At 41.8% G+C, this 26,621-nt stretch overlaps 1 protein-coding gene across 1 annotated transcript in view; it reads left to right on the top strand.

Annotated features, from left to right (window-relative positions):
• Positions 1-26,621, top strand: part of ZBTB46 (zinc finger and BTB domain containing 46) — a 45,617-nt gene that overhangs the window by 7,434 nt on the left and 11,562 nt on the right. The window contains exons 2-3 of the mRNA XM_009893420.1: positions 365-1,334; positions 18,443-18,724. Of these exons, the coding sequence (XP_009891722.1) occupies positions 365-1,334; positions 18,443-18,724 (1,252 nt within the window). The remainder of the gene's footprint in view (positions 1-364; positions 1,335-18,442; positions 18,725-26,621) is intronic.

The raw sequence follows: 26,621 nt of genomic DNA, 5'->3' as shown, positions 1-26,621 counted from the left end.
ATCTCTTTCAAACCCAAACTTTACTGAAAGCAGACAGTAAAAACTGACAGCTGTTTAACCCAAGTAACTTAAGACAGGTTTTCTTAGAAGTCTGTAGTAATTTAAAGAAGTGTTTCTCTGGGATGTTATGAGCCACTGGAGGATTGAGCTTCAAATGTAGTCCCTTTTAACATAAGTTATCTGAAGTCTGGTAAAAATAAGCTGCATGGTGTAATGAATGTGCAGTCTTTCTAGGCAGTAGTAGTATTTTGTGGTATTCTTTCAAGATGAGCCTGTTACTTAATTTGGTCCAACTTGGGGTTTGACTCAGTCGTTGTGAGCTTGTATTGGATTTTGTAATACTGTCATTTCCTTCCCCATACAGGACTTGTGGAAGAGGAAACACAAAGATTTCCAAATGAATAACCGAAAGGAAGATATGGAGATTGCTTCCCACTACCGTCATCTGCTGCGCGAGCTTAACGAGCAGAGACAGCACGGCATCCTCTGTGATGTTTGCATTATAGTGGAGGGGAAGATATTTAAGGCTCACAAAAACGTTCTGCTTGGGAGTAGTCGCTACTTCAAAACGCTGTACTGCCAGGTACAGAAAACCTCCGACCAGGCCACAGTTACCCATTTAGACATCGTAACCGCCCAAGGCTTCAAAGCAATCATTGACTTCATGTATTCCGCACACCTAGCGCTGACCAGCAGAAACGTCATTGAGGTGATGTCAGCTGCCAGCTATCTGCAAATGACAGATATTGTACAAGCCTGTCACAATTTCATAAAAGCCGCTCTCGACATAAGCATAAAGTCGGATGCCTCGGATGACCTCGTCGATTATGAACTTGGAGCCCCTTCCAGCAGTAGCACGGATGCTTTGATTTCAGCAGTCGTAGCTGGCAGGAGTATATCTCCTTGGTTAGCTCGGCGAACAAGCCCCGCAAACTCTTCTGGAGATTCAGCTATTGCCAGCTGCCATGAAGGAGGGAGTAGTTACGGAAAAGAGGATCAAGAACCAAAACCAGAGAGCCACGAAGACATTTCATCCCAGTCTCTTTGGTCTAGTGACATGGGCTATGGGTCTTTACGTATCAAAGAGGAACAGGTTTCACCGTCTCATTATGGAGGGAGTGAACTACATTCTGCCAAGGATAGTGCAATACAGAATGCGTTCTCAGAACAAGGAGTGGGGGATGGCTGGCAACCCACTGGGCGCAGGAAGAACAGAAAAAATAAAGAAACTGTGCGGCATATTACGCAGCAAGTGGAGGATGACAGCAGGGCAAGTTCTCCAATGCCGTCTTTTTTACCTGCATCAGGATGGCCCTACAGCAGTCGAGACCCAAGTAAGTCATTCCTCTGTTTTTTGTGGCTGAAATTAAAAGCGTTGACTTAATTAGAATCTGTTTACGGTATGATCTTATCAGTCTCTGAAATATATTAGCTTGCCAGAAACTGAAGAATGTAGAAACCTGTGTTTCCAGCAGTTCAGAAGAACTAAGCGCTGTACGGTTCAGTCGGGAGCCTCAGTGTGTCGCAGCATTGCAGGCTGGTTCTCCTCTGAAAGAAGTTGGTAGTTTTGTTTTGGCCTTGAAAGTAGAATGGCCTAAATCAGTCCTCAAAACACCATTGTAATTGTTCGAGTTAATGAGAGAAAAGGTTGGAATTTCTTCTAGCAGGTGTGCAAACTGATGTCAAGGTTGAAGAACTTCCCTTGCACAGTATATTGATGATGTAATTGCACCACGCGCAGGTGTAATTTACTCTTAACAATACTATTTTCAGTTCTTCTGATATTCAGGTGTCACTTTCTCGTGTGTAAAAAAAAAAAAAACAACACCGTAGCTTGTTGCTGGTAATGGCAAGATAAGTGTTTGGTAACTCTTAAGAATGTGTTTTTTTGAGGTACTACTAAGGCTTAAAATGGATTTTTGATGTGGGACTACTTGTAGTCTGAGATGAGTGGCTGCTTTTAAAGTGTATAGCCAGGGAGAATGATGTTTTCTTGACTTCTTTTGCATCTTCAGTAGTAATTTTTCTGTCTCAAGATAACGGTCCTATTTGATTCATTAATACTGGCAGTTAATAGATCCAGGAATGCTACTGATTTAGGGTTTGGATGTGGTTTTCCTAAGGACTTCAAGGGAGTGTGGTATTAAACTCCCTCAAGCTGACTTGAAGAACTTGGTCTGTGCTATGAGTTAGCCTGTGTTTCATTGCATACCAGAGTCCAAGTTGGCCAGGAGAAGGATGTGTGAGATTATATACCCTTATGTTGCCAAATTCAGATGAAAAAAGCAATATAAATAGAACTGAAAGTCTGAAGAGTCTTTATGGGCTGAAAAAGGATGTTTAAGTTGCTTACACACTGAAGTTTAAGTGTGGTTTTCATTGAATGGGTAACTCTACAAATGTCTTTAGATTTATTGTGTTTTACAGTTATCTGCTGCAGCAAGCTTGTGTATAATTATTCTTATTGGGTGATGATAAAATCTAAACAATGTCAGTTAGAAGAAAAATGTGAGATAACTTAAGATAACAGTGATCTATGAGTCCTGTTTTCATAATGCACGTATTTTAGGATTGTTCTGAATGAAGATTCGGCATGGATTGCCTGGTATGCTGTTCACATCCAAATATCCTTTATTTTCACAGCATCCCATAAAAACAACTCAGTCATTCGTACTGTCTGTGAGGTGGGGGTGTTTGGACAGGTATGTGAAGCAAACTACGCACATTGGAGTGACTGCAGAAACAAAACTGTAACTCTGATGGTCTTGTTCAATCTATAACCAGTTTGCTGTCTTTGAAAATCACCGGCGACAGTGCAAAATATAACAGATTGTATTCCTGGAAGCTGAATGATGTCTAGATTACTTGGTTCCTAATTGTTAAGGAATTAAATAGAAGTGGCCTTTTTCTTTACAGCTGTGTGCAGATGAGAGAAAGATGGTTTCTAGTGTTGACTCAGCGCAGTGCTGAGACAGCGCATCAGCAGGCACAATCAAATTATTTGTTCCGAATCTTGTCTTAAATGCAGTTTCCAATAAAAGAGGTGTTTCTCATGATGGGAGAGGGGAAGCGGAGTGGTGGTGGTTTGGGGTATAGCTTCAATATTCCACTAGTGCTGGTGGAAGGAAAAGGAAAGGAAAAACTGAATAGCAACACTTCTCACTGTCCAAAACGAGAGGAACGCCAGAACCGGACAGGCACAGGGGCAATGTCCAGCCGGTCTGGCGGCAGCTCCGAGAGCAATGTGTGCAATGTAAAAGGAACCATGCTGAGCAAGGGGGATGTTTGGAGGCTGAGCTGCTCGTGGTTTCCCCGTGTCGACCATCTGGAGAGGTGAGCAGAGATGAAATTCTCCTTTCCGCCCAGCTGAAAAGGGACGTTTCTCTGCACTGTGGCGGCTGAGCTCATGGGATGAGTGTGTCTCCTCTGCGTGCTTAGGGGGAACATGCAGGAGGAGCCTTGCTTGCATTTTAGGTTAAATTTTCTTGTCTTTTGGGAGATTTTGGGGTATGAATTCAGAGGATTTGAGATCTGTGTGTGTTCAGTTTCAGTTAACACTTGGACACCTTGTCAGCAGCACGGCTCTCGTGTGCTTGTATGTGTGGATGTGTGCTCTGGGTGAAATCAGAGTTGGTCGCTGGGGTGAGGTTGCTTCTCTTTCAATGTGTGGTGAGACCATCCCCAAACCATCGCTGTCTTGGACCCCACAAGCAGTGGGGTCTTTTGGTCTCACTCTAATATTTCCCATCTCCAGCAGGTGGAAGCAACCCTCTTGCGAACTGCTCCGTCTCCCAAGCTGCCGAGCTACAGGGGTCTGCTTAGGTTGGTTATCGGTACCCCAGGTTCTTCCCTCTCCTGCGAGAATTCGGAAGTAGTCTTGGTGTGTTGCAAATTTAGCTCCTGTGCATGAAGAAAAATTGATTCTCTTGTGTGAAAACGGATAATGGCAATTGTCTGCACTGCGTAATGAGTATTGGGGATGTGTTTAAATTTTAGCTTGAAGTAGTCTTTGATTTAGTACTGTCAGCCTTCATTCTTTAAAACAGACTTCATAGTCTAGGGCTTTTTTTTTTTTACCTCATTTATTTAGAAGTGTCCCTATCCATATCATTCATAGCTAAGATGAAAAGGTACTCGTTTGCTGAGGAAATGGGTGTTGAATGTTCTTTTATAAGTAGTTAAGAGGAAAAAAGTTACCTAGAACTCTTTGTTCTTTGAGGCTCATTCGCTTCTCTGATCCATCCAGTTATTTTAAGATGCTTGCTTGTTAAGTCTGGAAGCCCTCATTGTGGGCTAATTTGGGTACCGTTTGCAAATGCCTCTGTACTGGAGGGCTAACGCAGACCTTCTGGTAATGCAAAAGCCGATTTAGTAGAGTCCATCTTAAAGTTCAGTGTTAGCGTCTTCCTCCTGATACTCATTTGGTCTTGCTTGCAAGCAGCCTTGCATTTCAGCAACATGCAAGCAACGTTTTTGGAAGGTGGATCTTACAAGTAACCATTGCATCACGCTTTCAATTCAGCGATTATTTGGGGCAGTATACTTCACAGATTAAAAATACTCTCCTGTTGCTGTATTATGCAGGATTACCTAATTGAGGTTATGTTACAAAGCAGCACATTGCAGACATAGAAACTTTGCTTTTGAGACAACTAACATCTCGTTTACACTTGGTGTTGGCGCTTCTTTCAGTGGGAAACATGTTCTTACCAATACAGGCAGTGTACTAAAGTGTCCCAAATACGTAAGTAGACTGTACTTAAGTATGGATCAATGGGGCCTCAAAAAGACACAGTTGGGGTTTTTTGGGGTTTTTTTTTTTAATTGAAAGGATAAGAAAATTCTTTCCGAATCACTTGATTCTCTTCCAGATGCTGGTGGGGTGTTGCTGAGAGTCTTTGAATTTGATCACACTATGGATTAAAATAAATAGGAGTGTCTGGAGTAATCTTATTAATGGTAATCTAACATCATGGAAATAGCAACTGAAGCAAGAGATTCTTAATGTCTGCCATGAAGAGTGTATCTTCTTCATCAAAAAGGATTTGCAGAAGTATGCAAACTAAGTCGAGATGCTGGATTGAGAATGTGATTAAGCTCTCAGTTTCAACAGGGTGGTGTCAGTCAAGCACAAAGCTTGATGAGGACTATCTTTTCGTGCTAGTTTCAAGTTATTAATTTGGATTCTCTGTTTAACGTAAAACACATCAGGTTTTTTCTTTCTCATCCTGTTCGGGTTGTTCAGGATGTCAGTCTGTCACTCCTTGTATGAAACATTCGTATATATGTTTTCCTCACCAACCCGCATTACCTTGGAACAGCAATTCTCCAAAGTAAACTGAAAGATGGGTTTTTATAAATACTAACTTTCTTCATAACTGAGCCAAGAAGAATTTCCTCCACAGGCTTGCCAAAATAACAGGTCTGCCTTTTATTTTAACCTTTTTTTTCCTTGAATTTCATAGGTTTTCTAAAGAAACATATCGCCATTTGTTAGTCTTAATATCGAAGATGCTTATGAAATTCAGAAGTAGTCTTGTGCCTTGAGAATCTTCATTTTCCTTTGGTTGCTATTCCTTTAACATTGCTGGATAAAGTTTTTACACCTCCTGAGTGCATGGACCGCAGGACCGGGTGATATTTAAAAGGCTCTTGCGGAAGAGGACAGTGATCTTCACTAGAAGAGCTGTTAAACTAGCAAAACGTTGCTGGTTTTGCCTCTTCATATAACGCAAAACTCTGTCACTTGGAGGGTGACTTTTGAAGAATTTATTGATGGTTTTGTTAATGTGTTAGTTCAAGCATAGTAGTTATGAATCAGGAATTTATTTCTAAGGAAATACTCCCACACATCTTCTGAGTGTTTGCACCCTAAAGCTGTGAGTGAGTTTTTGTGTGCCAATTGACTGTGAAATGAAGCTAATTATTTTCAAAACAAACCAGTCGTTTTTAAAGACGCTGTGGTTTGGGAACTTTTTGCTTTACTTTGGTTATGTGTAGTGAAACTTGCATTCTGTAAGAAGAGCTTCAGGACTTAAATAAGCCCGGAGTAGTGACCTTCGTGGGAAGGATGGACGGGACTTCACTATATCCATCTGACTTTGCAGAGGTCCAAGTTCCTTTAGTATTTTCCCGTCAAAATCTTTAATTATGCACAAGTTTCCTCCCCCGTGGTGAGGAGACGTTCAAGTTCATCGTTTTCCAGTGACACAGTCTGATTTCAGCGCCTGCTGCAGGGCGTTGTGCTTCTGGCTCTCCGGGAAGACTGGGGACAGCTGGTGTCGTAAGCCTTTGCCTATCCCTTTTTTTGTCTTGGTTTCTAGAGAGCAAATTCTGGTTAGAGGAGTTGTTGGCGAGCACAGATGCTTGGCAGTTTGATCATATAGTCAGCTTACATTTCAGAAGGCTTCAGTGGGAGGCAAGAAAGAGCTCTGGCCAGGTGAACTCTCAGTGAATTTTGTGCCGGTGAGGTCTGGACCTGTCTGAGTACAAGTAGGTGAATGTGTAGATTGTCTTATTATAGGATAATTTTATTCTTGCTGAGAAAAAGTCTTTTTCTCAGCAAGCGACCGCGCTTCTGGTAACTTTCACCTTTTCAATGCAAATCTTCAAATATTTCCTTGATATTTTTTTTTTTTTTAAATTATTAGTATTAAAAAAAAGTGAAAATTCCATTGTTTCAGTTGTGATATTTGGCAAGCATATTAGTCCAAGTAGTGGAATAGAGGTGGTCTTGCATAATGAGAAGAGGAAAAAATTGAGCATGGTGTTTGCATTCAGGATTCGGGTGTTTAAGGAACTTTAAGATTTTTGTTCTGCAAAACCTGTGTGATACTTGTGGCTTTACACAATGCTTTATAAAGAATCGATTTCCCTGTCCTGAAGAGCTAGTGTTTAAAAGAGAAGAAAAAAGATCTGCAGGCTAGCACTGAAGGGTTAATATTAGTGAAGAAATAAACAAAATGCAGTGTGGACGAGTTCAGAAAGAATGGGGCTTTGCAATTGGTGACGGAGGCTATTTGGTGTGAAGGATTATGCCAACACAGAATTGAGATAGGGGAAGCGAAGGAGGGGTGGCGTGGTACGGTAGAGGAGTATGAAAGGAATGGGAAGAGGGATAGTAGAAAAAAGAGAACTGAGAACAAGTTCTGAGAACAAAGAGCCTGAATTTGGTGTAGTAAAGGTGCTATCTGAGACAGACTGAAGAGATCAAGAGAGCAAGGTTAAACCAGAACGTGTCTGGACCAGGAATACCTGTTAAGTGTGAAGACCCAATGAATTAATTGATTTTTAAGCTTCCCTACCTAGCTGTTCCTGTTAGAGATGGATAAATCTTACTGAGACTAACTCTCTCCTGTACAGTCATTCTTCATTCTTTTTAGCTTTTGCAGCCCAATATGAAAATCTTGTTGCTCCAGCTTGAGGTGCAGCTGCATGGTGAATAGTGGTGCTCCCACGTGCTGTTCTGCCTTGCCTGTATCCCGGTAGTGGCAGACTGAGCCCTCTACTCTGACCTTCGTGATTCTTTCCCTGCTCTTCAAAAAGTGTACAAAAAGTGTTGTGGGTTTGTTCAGGGTTTTTTTTTCTGAGATGCGGTATCACGTACTTGACATTCACTGTTCATCTTATCTAAAATAAAGATATATTGGTAAACCGGAGATTTTCATGGGATGAAAACAAATGTATTGAAGGAGATGCTACAGGGAGACTAAGTGGGTAGGTTGAAAGTGTGCAGCGTTGAAATGATCCATGTAGCGTGGCAGCTGAAAAAATCATTGGGACAGAATATAGTCATTTATTCTTCCTTTAAATGGATTTTGCTTTGAAGAGATGGGGTCTCCGATCCATCTGCCATCATCTGAGTTCTGGGTACAATGTAAAAATGTAAGGCTGGTGTTTAAGTATTTGTTACAGCCATAAATGAAAACCAAGCTGGTTAAAATTTCAGTTGTCAGATTAATATCTCATGTCCTAAAACAACACGGGCTCAAATTTTAATAGTTTCCTACTGTTTATTATTTAGATCACTTATGCTCAGTTGTGGAAAGATCACTTTTTAAGGAGGATGAATGTTTTGGATCAAAATGTTCAGCTTATTGGAAAGGTGTTGGAGTATTTTTGAGTGTAGGTAATAAGAAATTACAAACTGCCTGCCACTTGGAAAATTAAGTTAATTACTGCATTTTTCCACCTGCTTTTCATGACGTTGTAGTTATGGTGCAAGGTATTAAAATTTTCTTTGCTATGACTGAGGGCATTTTAATGATGCTTTTATTGGGGAGGTATTTCGCTGCCTTAAGCAGTGGTAGTGAGCGATGCCAGGCTTTCTTTCCCAGCCAGACCTGGAGGGGTTACAGATTTGTGCTCTAATGCCACCCCCAGAATTCTTTCTTAGCACCGAAAATCAGCTTAGCCCGTGTTCTGCATTCCTCTGGTTTACGGAGCTGCCCAGGTTTCTAGACTGTCTTTGGTACCCTCTTTTTGGGTATGACGTTCCCTGCATGGAGGTAGCTGTTACTTGCAGCAAAATGCAAAACCAAGCCAACAAAAAACCAAAACGCAACATGCTGACCTCTGTGTCCCTATGCTGAATTTTGCGGAAACATCGCCGAGAGTGCTCAGCGAATAATTCGGGTTCTCCGTGTCGCCACAGTTACAGGCTAACAAAATTATTAGGACGCAGCCTTTGCTGGAATAACTCTTTTGAGTCTCTGTTATTAAAGGGTTAGGTCAGGTTATTTTCAAGTCTGGAAACGAAAATCATTGCTTCAAACCCAGACACTTATTCCCTGGCTACACCCTGGCTTTAAAATGGTTCCACCCTAAACCAGCTTTAGCTCAAAGCTCAGTGTCTGTTTCCTTTCCCCACCCTGCATTCCATTTTAGCCAGGCTCCAAAGCCGCCCTCCTCCTCCTCCTCCTCCTCCTCTTCCTCCTCCCTATGGTAACAGCCCCGATTCTGTTAATCTGCTTTAACTCCTGAGATCAGTGGCACTTCCCCTCTCTTGAGTGCCCTTCTCACTATTTTACTTGTTCCTTGTGCTAAAGTTACACTAGGCTCATCTCTACAGAGATGCCAATTTAAAAAAAAAAAAAAATTACCTTTTTTTGTTTCGTTACTGAAATTACAAGTGAGAAACCAAGAAGGTTTTAGAATTTTAACATAAAAAGAAAATAATCTAATCCTACTTTGTAATCAACACTGTTCAGGACATTCACTTTGAAGTGTTGATTTTGCATTAAAATATAGTAGGGATTCATTCTTTAGTGCAGTGTCTAGGAATCAAACCCAAAAACTAACTTTGCTGTATTGGTCTCAGTTTTGGGTTTGGTTTTTTCTTTGTATTTTTTTTTTTTCCACATTTCTTACAGGCAGTTGTTTCAAAAGGTAAATATTTGTTCTTGAGGATTTTCAAAGGCTGTAGCTCAGCATCTTGTCATATCACCAGTACTAGTGTTCATATTTAATGTGATACTTGAATGTTATATTTCTGTCCCTTCATGTTTGTGTCTATTCATGTGCAGATGTGCAGCAAGAGACTGTCTCTGTACTGAGGAGCAGCAGAGAATAATGTCAGTCCTTTTACTGCGTGAGTTAGGAGACTTAGAAAAAGAGGTTAAGCTTACAGTCAACCTTAATATTTTTAAAGTGGTAGTCTGCCTGTTCTGGGGAAAGAAGAGTGTGACTTAAAGTATTTCTGCACTGCTTAGTTTCTTCTGCAAGGAAGATTTTATTATTCCATTTTACAACAGTTTCAAAAATAATTAACTCATCCAGTTTAACCATTTCCCTCTTCTTTGGATTTGGGTGTTTTGTTGTATCTTGTTTTGGGGAGGATGGGTTCATTGATCAGGTTTACTCTGTACCCCTCCGAACAGTTGAGTCGAGGTCACTAACGGGTGGTGGGAGAGTGGCAACAAACATCTGGGGTTGGGGCCAGGAGCTCCTTTTGCTGACACAGTCTGCAGAAAAATAGCTGTAGAATTTGATTTCAGTGTTAGAAAAAACAAGTATCACAGGAAAGAGATAAAAATTGATTTTTGATTTTTTATTTTTTTTTTTTTTAAAGCTGGAGCAGTGGGGGAAATTTTCCAGTTGATATTTATATACTGATTACTGTTTTTACAAAGATGGAGATACACTTGTGCTTTTAGAATACCACTGCAGAAACACCAATATAGAACCAGGTCATACTTGTGTAGAACAAGCTTGTTTTATTTTAGAAATACTACTCAAGAGGCATTGAGGAGAATGTTTCTGTTGGTGAAACATATATGGTTTTCCCATATATCTATACATACATCCTATGGCTGTAGGCTTGAAAATTATATTCAATCCTATATACTGAAAGCTGCCTTTCAGTTGGTGTGGACCCCCCCCCCAGCTCTCCAGAACAGTAACAGCATTGGAAATGTGCAGTTTTATGCAGGATGGTGTTTCTCAGCAGCTCAAATCCTGACAGCACAGGACAGTGTCCCGGGTCACCCTGCGTTGAGTCACGGCTGAGAAGCTGTAGCAGGACTCAAACCTGGAAGGAGAGGGGTGGAAAAGCGCAGTCTGAAGGAGAGTACATTTTCGGTTCCATAAGGATTCACTTGGGATATCTTACAGCCTTTAACAGAAAGGCAGTTTTTTGATGATCATGTATGTTGTGGTTAAATATCTATGTTTGCCTGATAGCTTCCCAAGTTATGAAATTGGAGCTTATTTTGAATGTTGTGCACATTTACTATACCCACATGTATACTATTATGTTTGTAAAATAGTGCTAATCAAAACCAATATAGCTCACGGCATCACTTCTCTATGTAAATATTACAGTGTGTGAGAATGCTGGGTTTTTCTTAACAAATACTAAGTTCTGAAACACTTTTGAACTTTCTGTTAGAAAGGAGGGGGTATCTGAAAGACAAGCTTCAAGGATATTTTTAGCAGTTGGTAAAAGTTTGTCATTTTTCTACCAGCCCAGGTGCTCCTTCTTTTTTCTTTTTAATTCCCAAGAAAAAACACTAGGAAAAGAAAGCGCAGGGGTTTTTTTTGTTTTGTGTTTTCGGTTTTTTTTTTTCTTTCCGTGAGTTTAAAAATTGTCTTTTGCACAGAAGGAGATCAAACCAAATCTTCCTAAACTTATACACGGAAACATCATCCCTGAAATTTTAGATTAAATCTGCAGATCTGTATAGGTGCTTGACACAAATAGGTAGAAGAACCTCAGAAAATTAAGTCTTTGATTTCACCTAACTTTTCCGGAAGAGTTCGGCTCAGGTCATAATTTGGAAGTGTCCTTGAAAGAAAAGCTGAGTTTAAGTGGCTCCCACTTTCCCTTGGTGCTTAATTGCACCCCCACGCTCTGCTGCAGTTGTTCCGGTGAAAATGTCTGTGCAACCATGTAGTGAACTGGATTGGGGAACTGATCTGGGTTTAAAAATAACTTTTTTTAATAAACCAGTTTATTTTTAACATATTAGTTCCTGTCTCAGGTTCACCTCACAACTGTACGTGTAGTCTTGGTACAACTGAGGGAGTAGGAGGGAGGATGCAGGAATGAGCATTTGGGGTGGGAGAAGTATCTGATGTTGGGACTTCTTCCCTCACCCCCCTCTGTCCTTTCTGCCTGTTGTGTTGTAAATGGAAAAAAATAAAAATAAAAATTGCATTTGACACCACACTGAAGGTCACCCAGCTGTGTGCAGGAGATCCTAAACCACTGCCCCAGAAAGCGCGATGCCTGCATCTGTCACAGGTGGTGTCCAAGGCCGATGCTGTTGACTTTGTTCATTAACAACTTGGGTGGTGGGATGGAATGAGCCCGCAGCAAGTGGCTGGATGACACCAGACTGGGAGGAATGATCTGCTGGAAGGCAACAGTGCCAGAAACGGCATGCATTCAGCAAAGACAAATGTGAAATCCTGCGTGTGGGACGGAATAACCCCCTGCACTGGTATGGGTTGGCAGCCAAGGAATGAGAAATCAGTGTTGCAGAAAATGTGTTGTGGTGAGAAAGGAGCTGAGGAGGGCTCTGTGTGCCCTCGTGGCGGTGGAGGCCATCTGTGTGCTCCGTTGCCTTACGGCGAGCGTACCTAGCATGTCAAGGGAAGTGAGACAACATTTGGAGTACAAGATCCAGTTTGGGGATCTCCAGGACAAGAAAGACGTAGACAAGCTAGAGCAAGCCCTGCTGAGGCTGTCAAGATGTTGTGTACAAGGAGAGGCTGAGACAGCTTGGGTCAGCCTTGAAGAAGAGAAGAGGGGTGGATGGATTGTCCAGAGCCAGACCCTTCTCAGATGCATATGGAGAAAGGATGAGAGATAATGGACACAAGTTACAAAAAGGGAAATTCTCATGGGGTAAAAGGAGGAAATTCTTTACAGAGTGGTCAAATGATGGAGGAAGGGACTGGAGAAGTTGTGGTATCTCTCTCCCTGCAGATATTCAGAACTTGGCTGTACAAGCCCCTGAGCAATGGGATCTAACTCAGAGTAACCCTGAAATCGCTTCCAACCTAATTTATTCTGCGATTCTTAAAAATGGATCCAGGTAATACAGCAGTAACGCAGTTACAAGTCGGGACAGCTGCTCGCTCACTGTCTGTTTGGTGACACCACTTAAGACATAACTTCAGTTGCTCTTGTTTTCAAACTGTACTTCCCTTGGTGCTTGCTTTTCTGTTTCTCGCAGCAGGATTCATGTACCTGGAAGTTTGTCTTTCCTTCCCTTCACCTTTACACCCTAATTTGTGTAAAGAGAGAATATTCTCTCCACCTATAAACTTTGCTGTGGGTTTTTTATGTGCTTTGTTCTTACAGGTGTTAAAAAGAAAATGAGCAGTGTGACTTGCCAGCCCTGCCTCACGTTTGCCTACAGGAGGGAAAGTGTTTGGTGGACTTAGCTGAGGATTCTACTGTTTATGACTGTCACGCGTGCTTTATAAATAAGAGTAGGATATAAGATTATCCAGTGTTTCTTTAATTAGCTCCAGGTAGTTGTGGGATCTTGCTGTCACCCCTAGCTTTGGCAAGTATCCACAAACTGCAGGCAGCCAGAGACCTTGGCTGGATTTTGTCACCGTGTTAGAATTGTAGAATGACAGAATGGTTTAGGTTGGAAGGGACCTTAAAGACCATCTCATTCCACCCCCCTGCCCTGGGCAGGAACACCTCCCACCAGCCCAGGTTGCTCCAAGCCCCGTCCAACCTGGTCTTGAACCCCTCCAGGGATGGGGCAGCCACAGCTTCTCGGGGCAACCTGCCCCAGGGGTTCACCACCCTCACAGGGAAACATTTCTTCCTAATTTCTAATCTAAATCTCCCCTCTTCCAGTTTGAAGCCATTCCCCCTCGTCCTATCACTACATGCCCCTGTGAAAAGCCCCTCTCCAGTTTTCTTGTAGGCGCCCTTCAGATACTGGAGGCCACTATAAGGTCTCCCCGGAGCCTTCTCTTCTCCAGACTGATGTCACTGATGTTGGGCTAAAAGGATGCTGGTGGAACCAGCAAGGACAATGGCGTTCGTGCTGCTGAAGCACCTGAAGTCTGAAGTTGTGCCAAAACAGGTACTCGCACTGTGTGGAAATGGGCTACATTCGAGGCGGGTTGTGGAGTGATCTGAAGGGCTCCTCAAAGCTTCCTGAAATTTGCCGGGTTAGGAAAAATGTACAGAAACTGGCTTAAAGCTTTGGCTGTAAATGATAAGGTAAATGCTGTTGCACTCCTTTCAGGGGCCGCCGTGTTTGCTGGCTGACTTCCCCCAGCTCGTTGGCAGCTGGATCGCTGTGATTAGGTAGGCAGTCGCGTGATGATGTGTGTCACGCGACCTCATCATCCTGGAAACTCAGAAGAGCGAGGGAGAAGCACTACTGCTTGGTGTTTCTGCCAGACAGAAAGGGACTTTGAAGAGAAGATGACAGGCTTCTTGGATCTCCTCTTGCCTTGAGGCTGTAATGAAAAGAGCAATATGGAGGGATAGCGACCTGGCCAAACGTTGCCTTTAGTTCTTGGGGACCAGCTTGTTTCTGCTTTGAATTTTCCAGCAGCAGATGAAATCTTGGATGGCTTTTATTCACGCCTTGCTCTCTTCTCATGGGTTTGGTCCTCCAGCTACAGATTTCTAGAAGGCATTCAACTATGTACGTGAGAGAACAGGAATAAAAGTTGAAAGAGGGAACAATTATTTAAAAAAAACAAATTATGAAAGAGAATAATAGCATTGGGAGTCTGGGTAACAACAGAAAACACAATGGGGAGTTTACTGAGAAGGTAAAAACACAATACAAACAAGAGATGAGTGGTGTGAGAGAAGCAGACACTGAGGAAGTAGTTTGCGAACAGCTGAGTTTAAGCTCTAACGAGGAAAAATGACATAAGCAGGGAGAAGAAATGCAAGAAAAAAATTTAGTTTGTGTATTAAAGTAATTAGTTAAGGTACTCAAATGGATTCTTTAAAATGGAGAAGCTTTTTCTTGGTCTTTCTGAGATGGCCTGTGTAGTTGTGGTTTTTTTTTTCATTTGTTTGACTAGGTTTAATGCTTTTTACTGTCAATTTTCTCCTAGATGTTGGAAAACAACTCGTCACGTTCACATTTCATTGGGATACTTTTTTCAGTTGTGTTACCTTTGTCTGTGCCATATCCCTTCCCCAGGGGCTGGCAGATGTCTGTGGTACTTCTTGATTTTTCTGACTAGTACAACTGGGTTTTCTCATATCTGGGTTTGTGATAGGAGCTCAGTTTGATGTTCAGGTAATTGTATTTATTTATTTTTTATGGTAGTAGCGGCATGCTTGCTGATAGATGGAATTTTTAATCTGGATTTGGACTTCTGATAGTGTAGCAAAGCAAGCGACTTTGCTGTGGCTGTCCTTCCCTCGCAGAGCGAGCACACAGTTCAGTCCTGTTTTGCCCAAGTGCAAATTTCTGCGCGACAGCCGCCCCGTGCGCCTCCGGGATGTTGTCTTGGCCCGAGCGTTATTGCTGGTTATAGACCCGTTAAAGCCTGCCTGGTCGGCGTGGTTGGGAATGAAGTACGTTCTGTCGCGCCGTGCTGAGCTGGGATGTGTGATCTCTGCCAGAAGATGCTCATGATCGGGTGTCCTATATTCCTTTTATATTAGGCTTTCATGTGTAGATAAGAACTTTACCAGTTAAATGTTGTTTTCAGAGTTTCAGAGATGCATGGAAATACTGTTGCTGAAATTGTAAAAAAAGAGTGGTTTGTTTGAAAATTAAAAATAATTTTAAAAAGACCCCTCATCCAAGTCAAACTAACAAAGCCTTTCTAAAGCGTCTGTGTTTTCGAAAGTAGGCTAGTGTAATAGAATAACTGCAAAATAATTATTTGCTAAAGAGACTAATGAGCTCAGTTTTTTAGAGCACCGTTAATCCCGCGTCTAGCTGGCTGCCCCGATGGGGGTTTCCCGCGAGCGGTGCCTGGGATCCGTGCAGTCGCAGGGATTGCCTCGGCGGCGTGAAAAACGAGATGTGGAGGAGTCGGACGGAGCTGTCGGGCTGCCCCGTGACGCGCTGCCTTGAATAATTGCGAAATAGAAGCTCATTTACTAAAGCTTGGTTTACGTACGGTTGAAGCGCTGTAGTAAACAGTTTAGATTACTGGGAAGTGACAGATACTTTTGATTCATAGAATTCTTTGGCTAAACTTGTTAAAAGGAGCTGTATTCTAGAGAAAAGAGAGAAGTGGTTTTGGAGGCGCCGTGAAGAGGAACTTTGTGCGTTTTTGGTGTACTGAGAGTATTTTAGTACTTATGTGACTAAGTGGATATTTATTTTGCCTTAATATGTATTTGATTAGGTTACATCAGCTATAAATACTGGAAGCTCTAAAGCCTCTGTTTCACTGTCTGTCTCTGATCTTGGCTTTTGAGGAACATTTAATGTCTTGTTGTGGTTACAATTAATCTGTGTGTGTTTTAGCAATTAGTGTTTATGTGCAGCAGGCAGCAACAGATTCTGGCAACTGTCAATCAGCATCTGTAATTGGCTATGAAAAAGGAAGGGAGAAAACCCAAGGTGATTTACTGCCTGCCCGGTTATTTGGCAACACTGTTTTGTTGACAAACACCCGTCCTGGCCCGAGTTATTTGCTGTGATTTGCCGTGTCGGTGGCGAGGAGCAGAATAGCAGTATTATTTTCACTGTGATTTGATAAAGCTGTGTTACGTTACCGGTTTAATGGGCTAGAATTTACTTTCTTCGCCACCTTTTGTAGCAGCTGCTGCTTCGTAAACTCTCGTAATTTCCCTTTATGCGGAAATGTTTGCTTTTAAAACAAACTTCATTATCATCTAGAAAAACGCATATACCTGTTAACCGCTCACTCAGTAACAGAGGGATGACAAAATGCGTAAAAATTCAAAGCAATTGAGTTCTTCTGCTTGGCTAAGAGTTAATAAAACCGATCATGTGAGATTATACAAGCGAAACGCAGATGGAGGAGGGAAAATGGTTTGTTTTAAAGAGGGAGCATCTCTAGTGGTTCACATAGTTGCTGCTGCTGTGTGTCTAACCCCCAGCCTTGGCTGTTCCTTACATCTCCCGGTGTAGGAGTACTCCGCTAGTTCTTGGGTTTTCCTTATTGTTTGCTTTGAGGCTTTTTGTTTTTTAAAGGAAGTGGGAAAAGTTAAGAGCAAGAAGTCCTGGCAGTACTGTACAGCTCAGGAAAGTAAATCTGAACGGGTTAAGAAACCTGATGTGCCCTGGGCTGGGACTGGGGAGTTCACTGCCTGATCCTGCCTCCGCCGGCTGGACACCTTGAGCGAGTCACCGTGTCTTTCTCTGGCCGTTACCACCTGAAAAATGAAGATAAAAATAATGTTACTCCTTGAGCAGTTTTCCAGGTTACAGGAGGTCGGCACGGGACTGGTGTCCTCGTTAGCCTTTTGCAATAAGGCTGTGCAGATTGATATCTTGCCCTGGTTTGACGTTGCTGCGCGCTACAGCCACGTGCGAGTGTGCCGCGCTCCTCTTCCCTCCTCGCGGGCTCTGCTGCTGCTGAGACCCGCTGTACGGGAGTAAATTCACTGCTGCGGGGTGTGTGGACAACACCTGCGTTCCTTGTCCTGAGAAGTGCAAGAAGAATTTGTGAAAGCAGCTGAGTGTTAATTTTGTACATGTCACACCACTAGTTTCAACTGTAATAGTTGCCTCTTGCATTAAGAAGATTTAAATATATTTTGAACTAGGAGGCAATAAAATGTTCAGGATCTACAAAACGGTTTCTTTTTCCATCTCATCATTCATTACCAATGCCTTCTCTTTACATTTCTTGCCTCGACATGTTTTTAGTACAGATACTGCAAACGCTTTAGCCCTGGTTGCCCGGTACTTGACTGGGTTTGGGCCACATCAGCTGGGTTCTGCTGCTGCAGATTCTGGAGTAGGTAATTGCAATTTGTTTTACGCACTTTATAAATGGGGTAACAACCTTTTTTGTAGGTAAGTTGTTTGTTGGTTTGTTTTTTTTTTTTGCTTCATGTGAAGGGTAGAGATAAATGAAAGAGTCACTTCTCTTTACATAAAAAAATATAAATTATTTAAGGCTGTAACAGAGTCAAAGCTCACAGCATGAGACACTCTTAACAAATGTGTATTTTGACATTAACCTTAAGTATAATTGTATAGTAAGTATAATTAATCTTATTACAGTGGGTTTGGGGTTTTTTTTTAGGTTTTCTAATTGATGTTTTTGTTAATATTCTGTTACGTTTTTCTACAGTGTCTTAGCAGCTACCTGTTGTAAGGTGCCTAATTCTGTGGTTTTGGGGGTTGGGTTTTTTTTTCCGACTGTATCGCTTCTGTGTAGAACCTACCCTGTGATATATGCTGAAAACTACTGATTACTGTATATTTTTCAAATGAATGAATTTATACTAATTAGCAGTCCACTATTATACGCTGTTTATTACTGGACTTTTCAAAACCTTCATCATGGGGAAGAAATGAAAGAATGAAAATCCAGACCACCGGAGTAAAATTATGGAAAAAACCCCAGAACTTATATGTTTGAAAGTAATTTCAGTACTAGCAGAATTGGGTGAAATCGTAGTTTAAAATAAATAAATGAATAAAGTCTTACCCGGTTATTGTTTGTGGGGGAGGTTGAACACATCCCTCTCCCTCCTCTCTGCTCTCTTAGTGTGTGGTATTGGGGTTAAGACCCGTTGACGGGGCAGAAGCGAAGGGTGCAGATGGGCAGAGGCTGGAAGAACAGAAACCCCCAGCTGTGGGGTGGGTGCGCTTTCTGTCGAGCCCCTGAGTGGCCAAGCTCTTCAGACTTCGGGAAAAGAGGATGGAGACGGTTAGGTGACAGTAAGGCCAAAATAGGTGGTGATAAGTTCTCATTTCTTCGGACGCATGGTTAGACAGGAGCGTGTGGTTGGCGTGCCACATCTCAGGAATTTGCATCTCTGACGGCATCTTTGGTCACGCAGGTGCTGATGTGACGGTAACAGAGCCCAGCAGCTCTGACAGCAGAGTGGAGCGATCGGACCCCTACGCGACCGTCGAGGAAGCCCTCATCAGTGGGGAGGCCAGCTACATCTCCCAGCCCCTGACGCCGGAGAAGGAGGATGCGCTCCAGGCTGCCACCGTCGCCAACCTGCGCGCGGCTCTCATGAGTAAGAACAGTTTGCTGTCTCTGAAAGCCGACATGCTGGGAGAGGATAGTTCTCTGCTGTTTGAGTACTTGCCCAAAGGCACGCATTCTCTCTCTCGTAAGTTTGTGTTTTTATATTTTTTGTTTACCGATACTTTAAGTGAAATCTTTAGTGACAAGAAAACACAGGTCACTGTCTCGTTTATTACTGCCCCTATGTTTATATCCAGTTTTAAGTGCTGCTTAATCCCACTTTCCATAAAATGTGGGAACATGTGTCTGGTATTGATCCAACTTTAATGTTAACTGCTGAAGCCATGGAAGGAATTATTTAGCGCATGTGTACGTAGCGCTTGTCCTCATATTTCTCTTCTACTTGTTTGCAAAATGGTACTTAAAGACAAAATACAAAGTATTTGAGTCCTTACGGTAAAAGAAGTAGCTGCAAAGGTTTTGAATCCAACATTGCGTAATGTTGAAAGGAAGCTTGGCTGTTGCTCCTGTGTCTGTAGAAACAGTTGTGATTTTGGAGACCACGTGATCTTTACTTCTCACTGGTTCCTTTTGAACATCTCCCTAAGTAATGAGCAGCTATTGATTGTTTTGTTATAATCTCTCATGGAAGTGAATGTTTTTCTACTGGTGGTCTGTTGGAGACAACTGATGTGTACCGTTACATGTGAACAGCTTATTTTTCAGCATGCTTTTGTACTTCCTTCATTGCAATCTTAAAACAGTTTGATTCTCCAGTGCACAAAGAAAGAAAAGTTATTAATGCTGTATTTGAATAATATTCTCAGAAGACGGGGATATCATTTGTGACATAAAATAGGGCAAGCAGTGGCTTTGAGTGCTATGTGTTAGTTTCCAGCAGAAGAGGTTTATTTTAATCTATACGGAAAAAATTGACCAATTAAATAGAATGAAAAGTTCACTTAAGAGATTAGTTTTTAGTTTCTTTGATGGCAAAAAAAATAGGTAACTTTTAATGGTCACTTGGGTTGTATGATAAAGGGAAAAAACTGCACAACATAATATTGGTGTTTGTATCCCTTTTTGCTTCTTATGTCTGAACGGTGGTAGTATTATTTTTTAAAAAATCTTACTTAATTTAGAGGGGGGAAAAAATATTGTACCTTATTCTGCAGCTTTAATGTTTGGGGGAGAATTGCTAGTGCAATGTTCTTGTTGCTTGTTAGTTTGCTTACTGAATGGTCTCCAATTAAATCAGTTTAGGTGGTTCAAACTAGGCTCCTGGGTTGAAAATCTGTTCCTTGCAAAGATCCTGTGCAGCAGTTCAGTGGCCGGGCTGGCGCGCGGTGTGAAGAGTGCCCTCAGCTGGCACCGGGGCGGGTGGGAGCGTGGATGGATGCACCGCGTGTCCGGATCTGTGACTCGTGGCAGGTGAAATCAACGGTTTCGTCTTCCGTCATGGTAAACCGGAATAATGACGGGGCTGCCCTCTATCCATCATCCTTCTCTTGGTTGGAGGATTTTAGATTTTACTTAGAAGCTGAAGGACCAGTTGGCGTAAAGACAAATGAGTGTAAGGCAGTCATCATTTGGGCTAGAAATTAGAGATCGCCTAACAAGCTGAGAAGCAGAGTTCGGGAACAGACGTGGTATAGGCAGAAGACCAACTGGGTTTAAAATAAAGCTTGATAGTTTAGAAGGGGGGGTAAATGATAGCGCATTGAGGGATGCGATGACTGAGGAGGTCCTTCCAGCCTATATTCGAGGTCCCCGTTTTCCATTCCTCTCACTATTACTTGAATTTCCTTCAGCTAAGGTTCAATTACCTCGTCTTGGTGGATTGGAAAGTGAATTGCGTAAGACAAAAAGGAGACCGCTGGCTTGGTCTGTAGCTCTGGCACCGGTAGGTGGATGTGGCTGTGGCCTGGTAAGAAGATTTTTACAGAAGCAGCGAGTTAAGGGACATATTTTTCTTTCATCTAATGCAGATTCACAGGTATCGATGTATTTTAATCACTTGAAAAAGATGTTCTGATATGACTCACTTGCTTTTAAGTGGTCATTACTGAATACAATAGGACATCGGGTTTAATGAGAATTTTCAGTGTATAGAACGACAGTAAAGTAAGTGGTAAGAAGATTCTGGAGATCTAAAAGCACAGTCTAGGTTGGTGCTAGCTTTGTAGATGTTTTTCACGTGTTTCTTCAAACACAATTTGAGGATGTTGAGTCATTTTAAGTCCTGGGTTATATTAAAAAAAAAAAAAAAATCACACAGAGAAGGCTGGGAAAGTAGGCAGGAGCACAGCAAACAAGACTTTTTTTACTTTTTTTTTAAAAAAACAAACCAGCACAGTTTTCATCTGTCTAATTTGAAAAGGAAACGCACTAATTTAAAGAATTTTAACTGATCAATCTCTCTTGAGTTTAAAAAATGTGCAGTGTGCTTTTAATCTTGACTGCTGTCACTGCATTGTCTTCGTACTCGCTTGTGAAGCGCTACAGTAAGTAACTGACTGGAGGAGCAACGTTCGTGCTTATTTTTCTTTTTGGAAGGAAAAGACTTAGTGGAGGTGGACAAATCCGAAGAGTATATTATACACATTTAAAATTCTGATGAGCCGTTTTTAAAGGGGATGTTACTCTCTAAGTCACTGTATACATTACAAGTTTTTGTTTTTTATTCTGCATAGTTCATACTGTTGTGAAAGTTAATAGAGGATACTCCAAGGGGTTTGTTTTACCCCATATTCTTTTTAACTATTTAATTCTATATTGTAATGATCGTATGAGATGTGAGATTACTTAACATTCTGCTGATGGAAAATGAAGCCTGGGATGTGTGGGGGGTGTTGTGCCACTATGATGATGTCAAACAGAAGTACGGCGTTTCTCACGTTAACCAGTTCAAACTAATTTGAAATCAGAAGGGAAAATTTAAATGTCTTGTCATTTGGGTAACACGGTTGCCAGAAAACCTGCAGCTGAAGGGCTCTGAGAATTTAAGACATTCATGGTGTATGATCAAGACTGACATCGTTCATGTGCTTGTCAGAAACATAAAGAACATGCAGGTTTTGCAGAAAAACCTACATGTCAGTTATTCATGGGTAACACTCGGGTCCTCTTGGGTGCCATTAGTTACTGAGCGTGTGTAGTATGTTTTGGGGGATTTTTTCAGGTAAAACATTATAGCAGGTTCAGTTTTCCTCGTCTTTACGTGTTTTCATGGTTTGGCTGTAGAAGCGGGTCATTCTTTGCTGATTTCCAGCGTCAGCAGTGCTGTTCTACTGAGCTCTTCGGTTTAATAACGTGTGTCTTATTTCATTTACGATACTGAACTTTGGTACCATTGTTCCGTACGGTTACACCACATCTACAAAGTCTCAAAGGCTTTAGTTGAATGTTTCTAGCTGGTTTTGCCAAGTATAATCAAGAGAACGACAACTTTAATATTCATTAGAAAATGAGTTGGTTAGTTCACATCCTTGTTTTCTCATTAATAAAAAAAAAAAGGTCGGAAAACTTTCAGATTTTGGGGTGACTGACTACCTAAAAGGGCGACTCTTCCAGATTTTCAGAATAGTACATTGCATACTTTTTTATATGTCTAAGTTTGGCTTTTCCTGTTTACCCTGTTGCAACTGAAACTGTTTATAGAAGCAATTCCCATGAAGCTTGCTGTCCAAGTGATTACATGGTACACAGAGCCCTTTTCTTTTGGGCAAACCAGCTAATACGTTATTTTTAGTTAGTGGTTCATTTGAGCCAATAATTTATACTCGCACTGGATGTTAAAGGAATACATTTTACACAGTGGTCAACTTTCCCAAGAGGGAGTTAAAGGTATTCGGTTTGGTGCGGAATTTTTGTACAAACCAAGATTTAGGGGAGAATGAGTGCAATTTTAAATAAGATATAATAACATTTGCCTTTCTGTTTTCCACAATAGTTTACTGTTCAGCTGTCAGAAAGTGCTATATTTATGTAAGTGCTGCTAAACCAGCGCATCGTCTTCCATATGTAAAGCTGACTGAAGGAAAGCGCTTTTGATTTCCGTTTTAGAAGTTAAAATACTCTATTTGAAAATTCACTTCAATATCAGTTTAGGAGGGAAAAAGGTTTCTTACAGTACCAGTCAGAATGGGACAAAAGGTAAATTCAGGTGCTGTTTGCGTTCTCGTGTACGAAGTGTTACATGCAGTTGTTGAAACCAAATAAATATTAATTATTGTTTTAAAAACCATCTCTGTACTTTGTTGTGTTGTATACCTTTGTGGCTCCTGTCGGATGATTAATTGTTTCTCCTTGCTCTATTTCATTCCTCGTTCATTACCCTTAACTTTTGCTTTAAGAAGTGCATAGTTTCTTAGGAACCTGTATAATTCTGTAGAAGTGCTAATAAATAATAAAGAATTAATCAAGCCAGACCCCACTGGCTTATCGTTATGCTAAAATACCGTTTGTTCAAGGAATTGCAACCTGGAGGTGCCTCCTAAGCTGTCCATGGTCACAGTGTGTAGCTTCAATGTAAACAGGGCAGTTTGAAACAGTTCGGGATGCTCAGGAAAAAAAGGAACATGTGGATGGCTGGGCAGGAATTCCCTTCCCCCCCCCCATTTTTTTCCTATCTTGAATTTACAGGGTTTTAGCATTTTGTTGTCCTGTCTTTAAATGGTAACAGCAATAGATGAGCACCGCCAGAATGAAAACTTGAAGTATTGTTATCATGCTTGAATAGAGTCGACTAAGTTGTGAAAGATTTCCATCCACGATCAAAGCGGAGGAAGGTAAATCAAACACCCAGCTTGTAGCACAAGAGCAGAATTTCCTTTGATAGCTGATAAAAGTTGGTTTGGGGATCGTTCGCGTTTAGAAACCTTTGTGCGGTTTCCCTCGACTGTTTTGTTGTGAGCCAGATCACAGCATGTTGTATTCGGACATAGTATAAACTTTGACTTGTTATTTGTAGCTGCATTGAAGAGTGTGTTTTTTATATGCGCAAAGGTTTCAATCAGACTCTTTTGTGTTAGAAATAAAAAAGCCTTCAGGGCACAGAGTGCTTTAAATATGAATTTGTTTACTTTTATGCCGTATTCGCTTCTGATTTTGCCTTCTTGCTTTTCAAAAATAATGACCTGCTCAATATGTCATTCCAATATTCAGTCAAGGTGTTTGTTAACGTTTGTTTAACAATTTGTAATGTATACTGATTTTGATTACACAGTTTTTATTTGTATGTAGATTTGTCATTGATTATTGGTGCCATTTCTGGAATACTGTTTACCACTTGGCTGTTGCTACGGTGTAGACAAGAGGGTACGATTCTGCTTCGGCCAGAAAAATAATGTTTTCTTTAACTATGCTGGATTTTTATAATGTAACGACTGTCAGGTATAATCAAAGAGTTTTGTACATATATTCGAACTTCCATGCTTGCTAGCTATAGAATGACAGGAATACTTTTTTCCCATCTTTTGTAAAGCACTTTGAGATCAAGGACTGACAGTACTATATTAAATAAAACACCGCGGTCAAATCTGAAGCTTTGACAGAAATTTTCAAGAAAGCTCGTAGTAGAACAAAGTTTGTGTGTATGTCACTTACAGATTGAAATGTATGTGTTGGAAATGGTGCTTCTCCAAGAGGTGTCTTTCAGAAACGCCATTGCTCTGGATATTTGTGCCGCGTTGTGCATCTCTCTCCCGACGGACTCTTTAGTGACTGCACCGTGCGATAGAGCTCCACCGCATACCTCACGTGCGGATGAGGCACTTTGGGTGGGGAGGCTGGTTTTTTTTAAAAAAAAAAACAAAACAAAAAAACAAAACAAAAAAAAACCAAAACGAACAAACCAAACCAAACCAAAAGCCTGGCATCGCTGTCCTGCTGCATTCCCTCCCACTGACAGAAGATAAGCTGCCTTTGCAAGGCCTTTTTTAAAACCACCAGCTGGTGCTCGTTCACGTGGGTGAGATTCGTTTCCTGTGTTCCCCAGGGCCTGGCACCAACTTGAGTCGTTCAAGGGGCGAATGTGATGGCAAAGTGGAAGCACCATCTCCCCCGCTGCCTTCAGCACACCTTGCCACTCAGAGCCCCCCCGCGAGCTGCTCTGCTGGTGAAATGTCACCAGAAACCGTGATAAAAGGAGAGGTGCCTTCCTCAACCCAGGTAAGATCGTGGGGGGAAAAACGCAGAGATATTTAAATGCAAAAATATCTGTTTAATCACGTTCTCCCCAGTTAGGACTACTTTGAAAGACCGTAATACCTTATACTTTAATAGTTAGCTTTTTTTTTTTTTTTTTTAAATATAGGTTATTTTAAAACTAGAAATCTGTTGAGGTCGGAGCTGATGCTGTCCTAATTTTATCCTTTCTGCCTTACCTCTACAGAACTTGGTTCAAAAAACTGTATTTTTTAAAGTATGTGTGTCCTTCTTACTGTAAATACCTTTGTTTGCAAAACATTGCGTGCAAGATTATTAATAATGGCATAAAGATATCGAGTGCCCAGCTATCCAGTAGCCACTTGTGGTGCTTTACATTTGGATTTCTTCTATCTAAACGCAGACAGAAGCAGCCTGGCTTTCTGTATTACAGGAGTCAGGAGTCTGACTTGGAGCCCCTAGCTTTCTGCGTTTCTTATTCTTAATTTTTTTGAATGAGGCTTTAGTCCCATTAAACAAATAGGTGGAAACACAGATTTTTTTTATTTTTTTTTTTTTTCCTTTGCAGAGCGAAGCGAGCTGGTGGTAATGGCTGGTAGCCACGTGCCCGGTCTCCAGCAGACCTGCCCAGGCTGCATCACGCCTCTGCCTCATAGAGGGTTGCCATCTGCCGCACGCTGGCATATTGCAATGCTTTAGGAAAAAAAAAAATTTAAAAAAAAAATCAGCTTTTATTTATAATTTGGGTCAGCAATGCCAGAGAGCGTTGCGTAAAGGCAACTAGGCAGGTGTTGGTTGTCTATGGGCTTTTCTATGTAGAAAGAAAAAGGAGCTACGTAGGGCTAAGGGAAAATGTTCCAGTTCTGTTGTATCTGCTAGACATTTTCTGCCCGGTGTTTCTTTCCCACTGGCCTGAGTGGGAGCCGCAGATGCTTAGCGAGACTGAAAACTGAGTATTTACCCAGGACCTAGGGAGACATGTTGATTACTGTCTTCAAAACGCCCGATCTTGCAAAATACGGCCCAGTTACCTTAGCTGCGTTGACAGTGAAAGCTTTGTAAAGGCACGTAGGGTTGCCAAGTCAAATGATGAGCCTCTCTTAAAGAACGCGTGAAGGCAATGACAGGGTGGGAGTCTGAGCATTAACTACGAAGACACGTTCTTGTGAATGCTTACCTTAACTTAAGTATGCTTTTCATTTGCAGGCCACTTACGATGGAGTTTTAGCACTTTGGCAGTTTGATAACTTTGATTCAGGTAAGGAGAGAGAAAAATACTCTTTTAAACTAGCATTATTTTATGCCAGAAGACGCTGATTTGTACATGTGTATGTGTATTTCTGTTTTAGATACGAGTTTCTCAAGATCTGAAGACACGGACGTAACCACTGATGGCCCATTCCCGGACTCGGCCCTGGCCGCGAGGTTGACCTGTGGGTTCTGCAGGAGGGTTTTCCAGCGTGCTGAAGAGCTGAAGGAGCACATCCACGAGCATGCTTTCTCCATGCTTCTCCCGTTCGACTTGCTTGGCTGTTCCCGGCCTGGCCTTGCCGACAGCGTGTATTCTGGCCAGCTCGCCCGCTTCCAGTGCTCCAAATGCCCCGCCAGCTTCACTCTGAAATCCAACGTGGACCGGCACGAAAAGACCATCCACTTCAACTGTAAGAAGATGCAGTGTCCTAACTGTGCCAAGCTGTTTCGAGACAAGACAGACTTAAACCGGCACCTTATGTCTGTGCACTCGAACGAGCGTACTTTTGTGTGTCTCTTCTGTGGGAAGGGCTTCGGTACACAGAAGAACCTCGCGAACCACGTGAAAGCGTGTTACCTGGGCTCTGCCCAGCTGGGCGGGTTTGAGCTTTTGGACAGTGTAG

The sequence above is a fragment of the Charadrius vociferus genome, unplaced genomic scaffold (genome assembly GCF_000708025.1).
Source record: "Charadrius vociferus isolate BGI_N301 unplaced genomic scaffold, ASM70802v2 scaffold259, whole genome shotgun sequence".
NCBI classification, from domain to species: domain Eukaryota; kingdom Metazoa; phylum Chordata; class Aves; order Charadriiformes; family Charadriidae; genus Charadrius; species Charadrius vociferus.
This window is presented reverse-complemented; position numbering and strand designations above follow the sequence as displayed.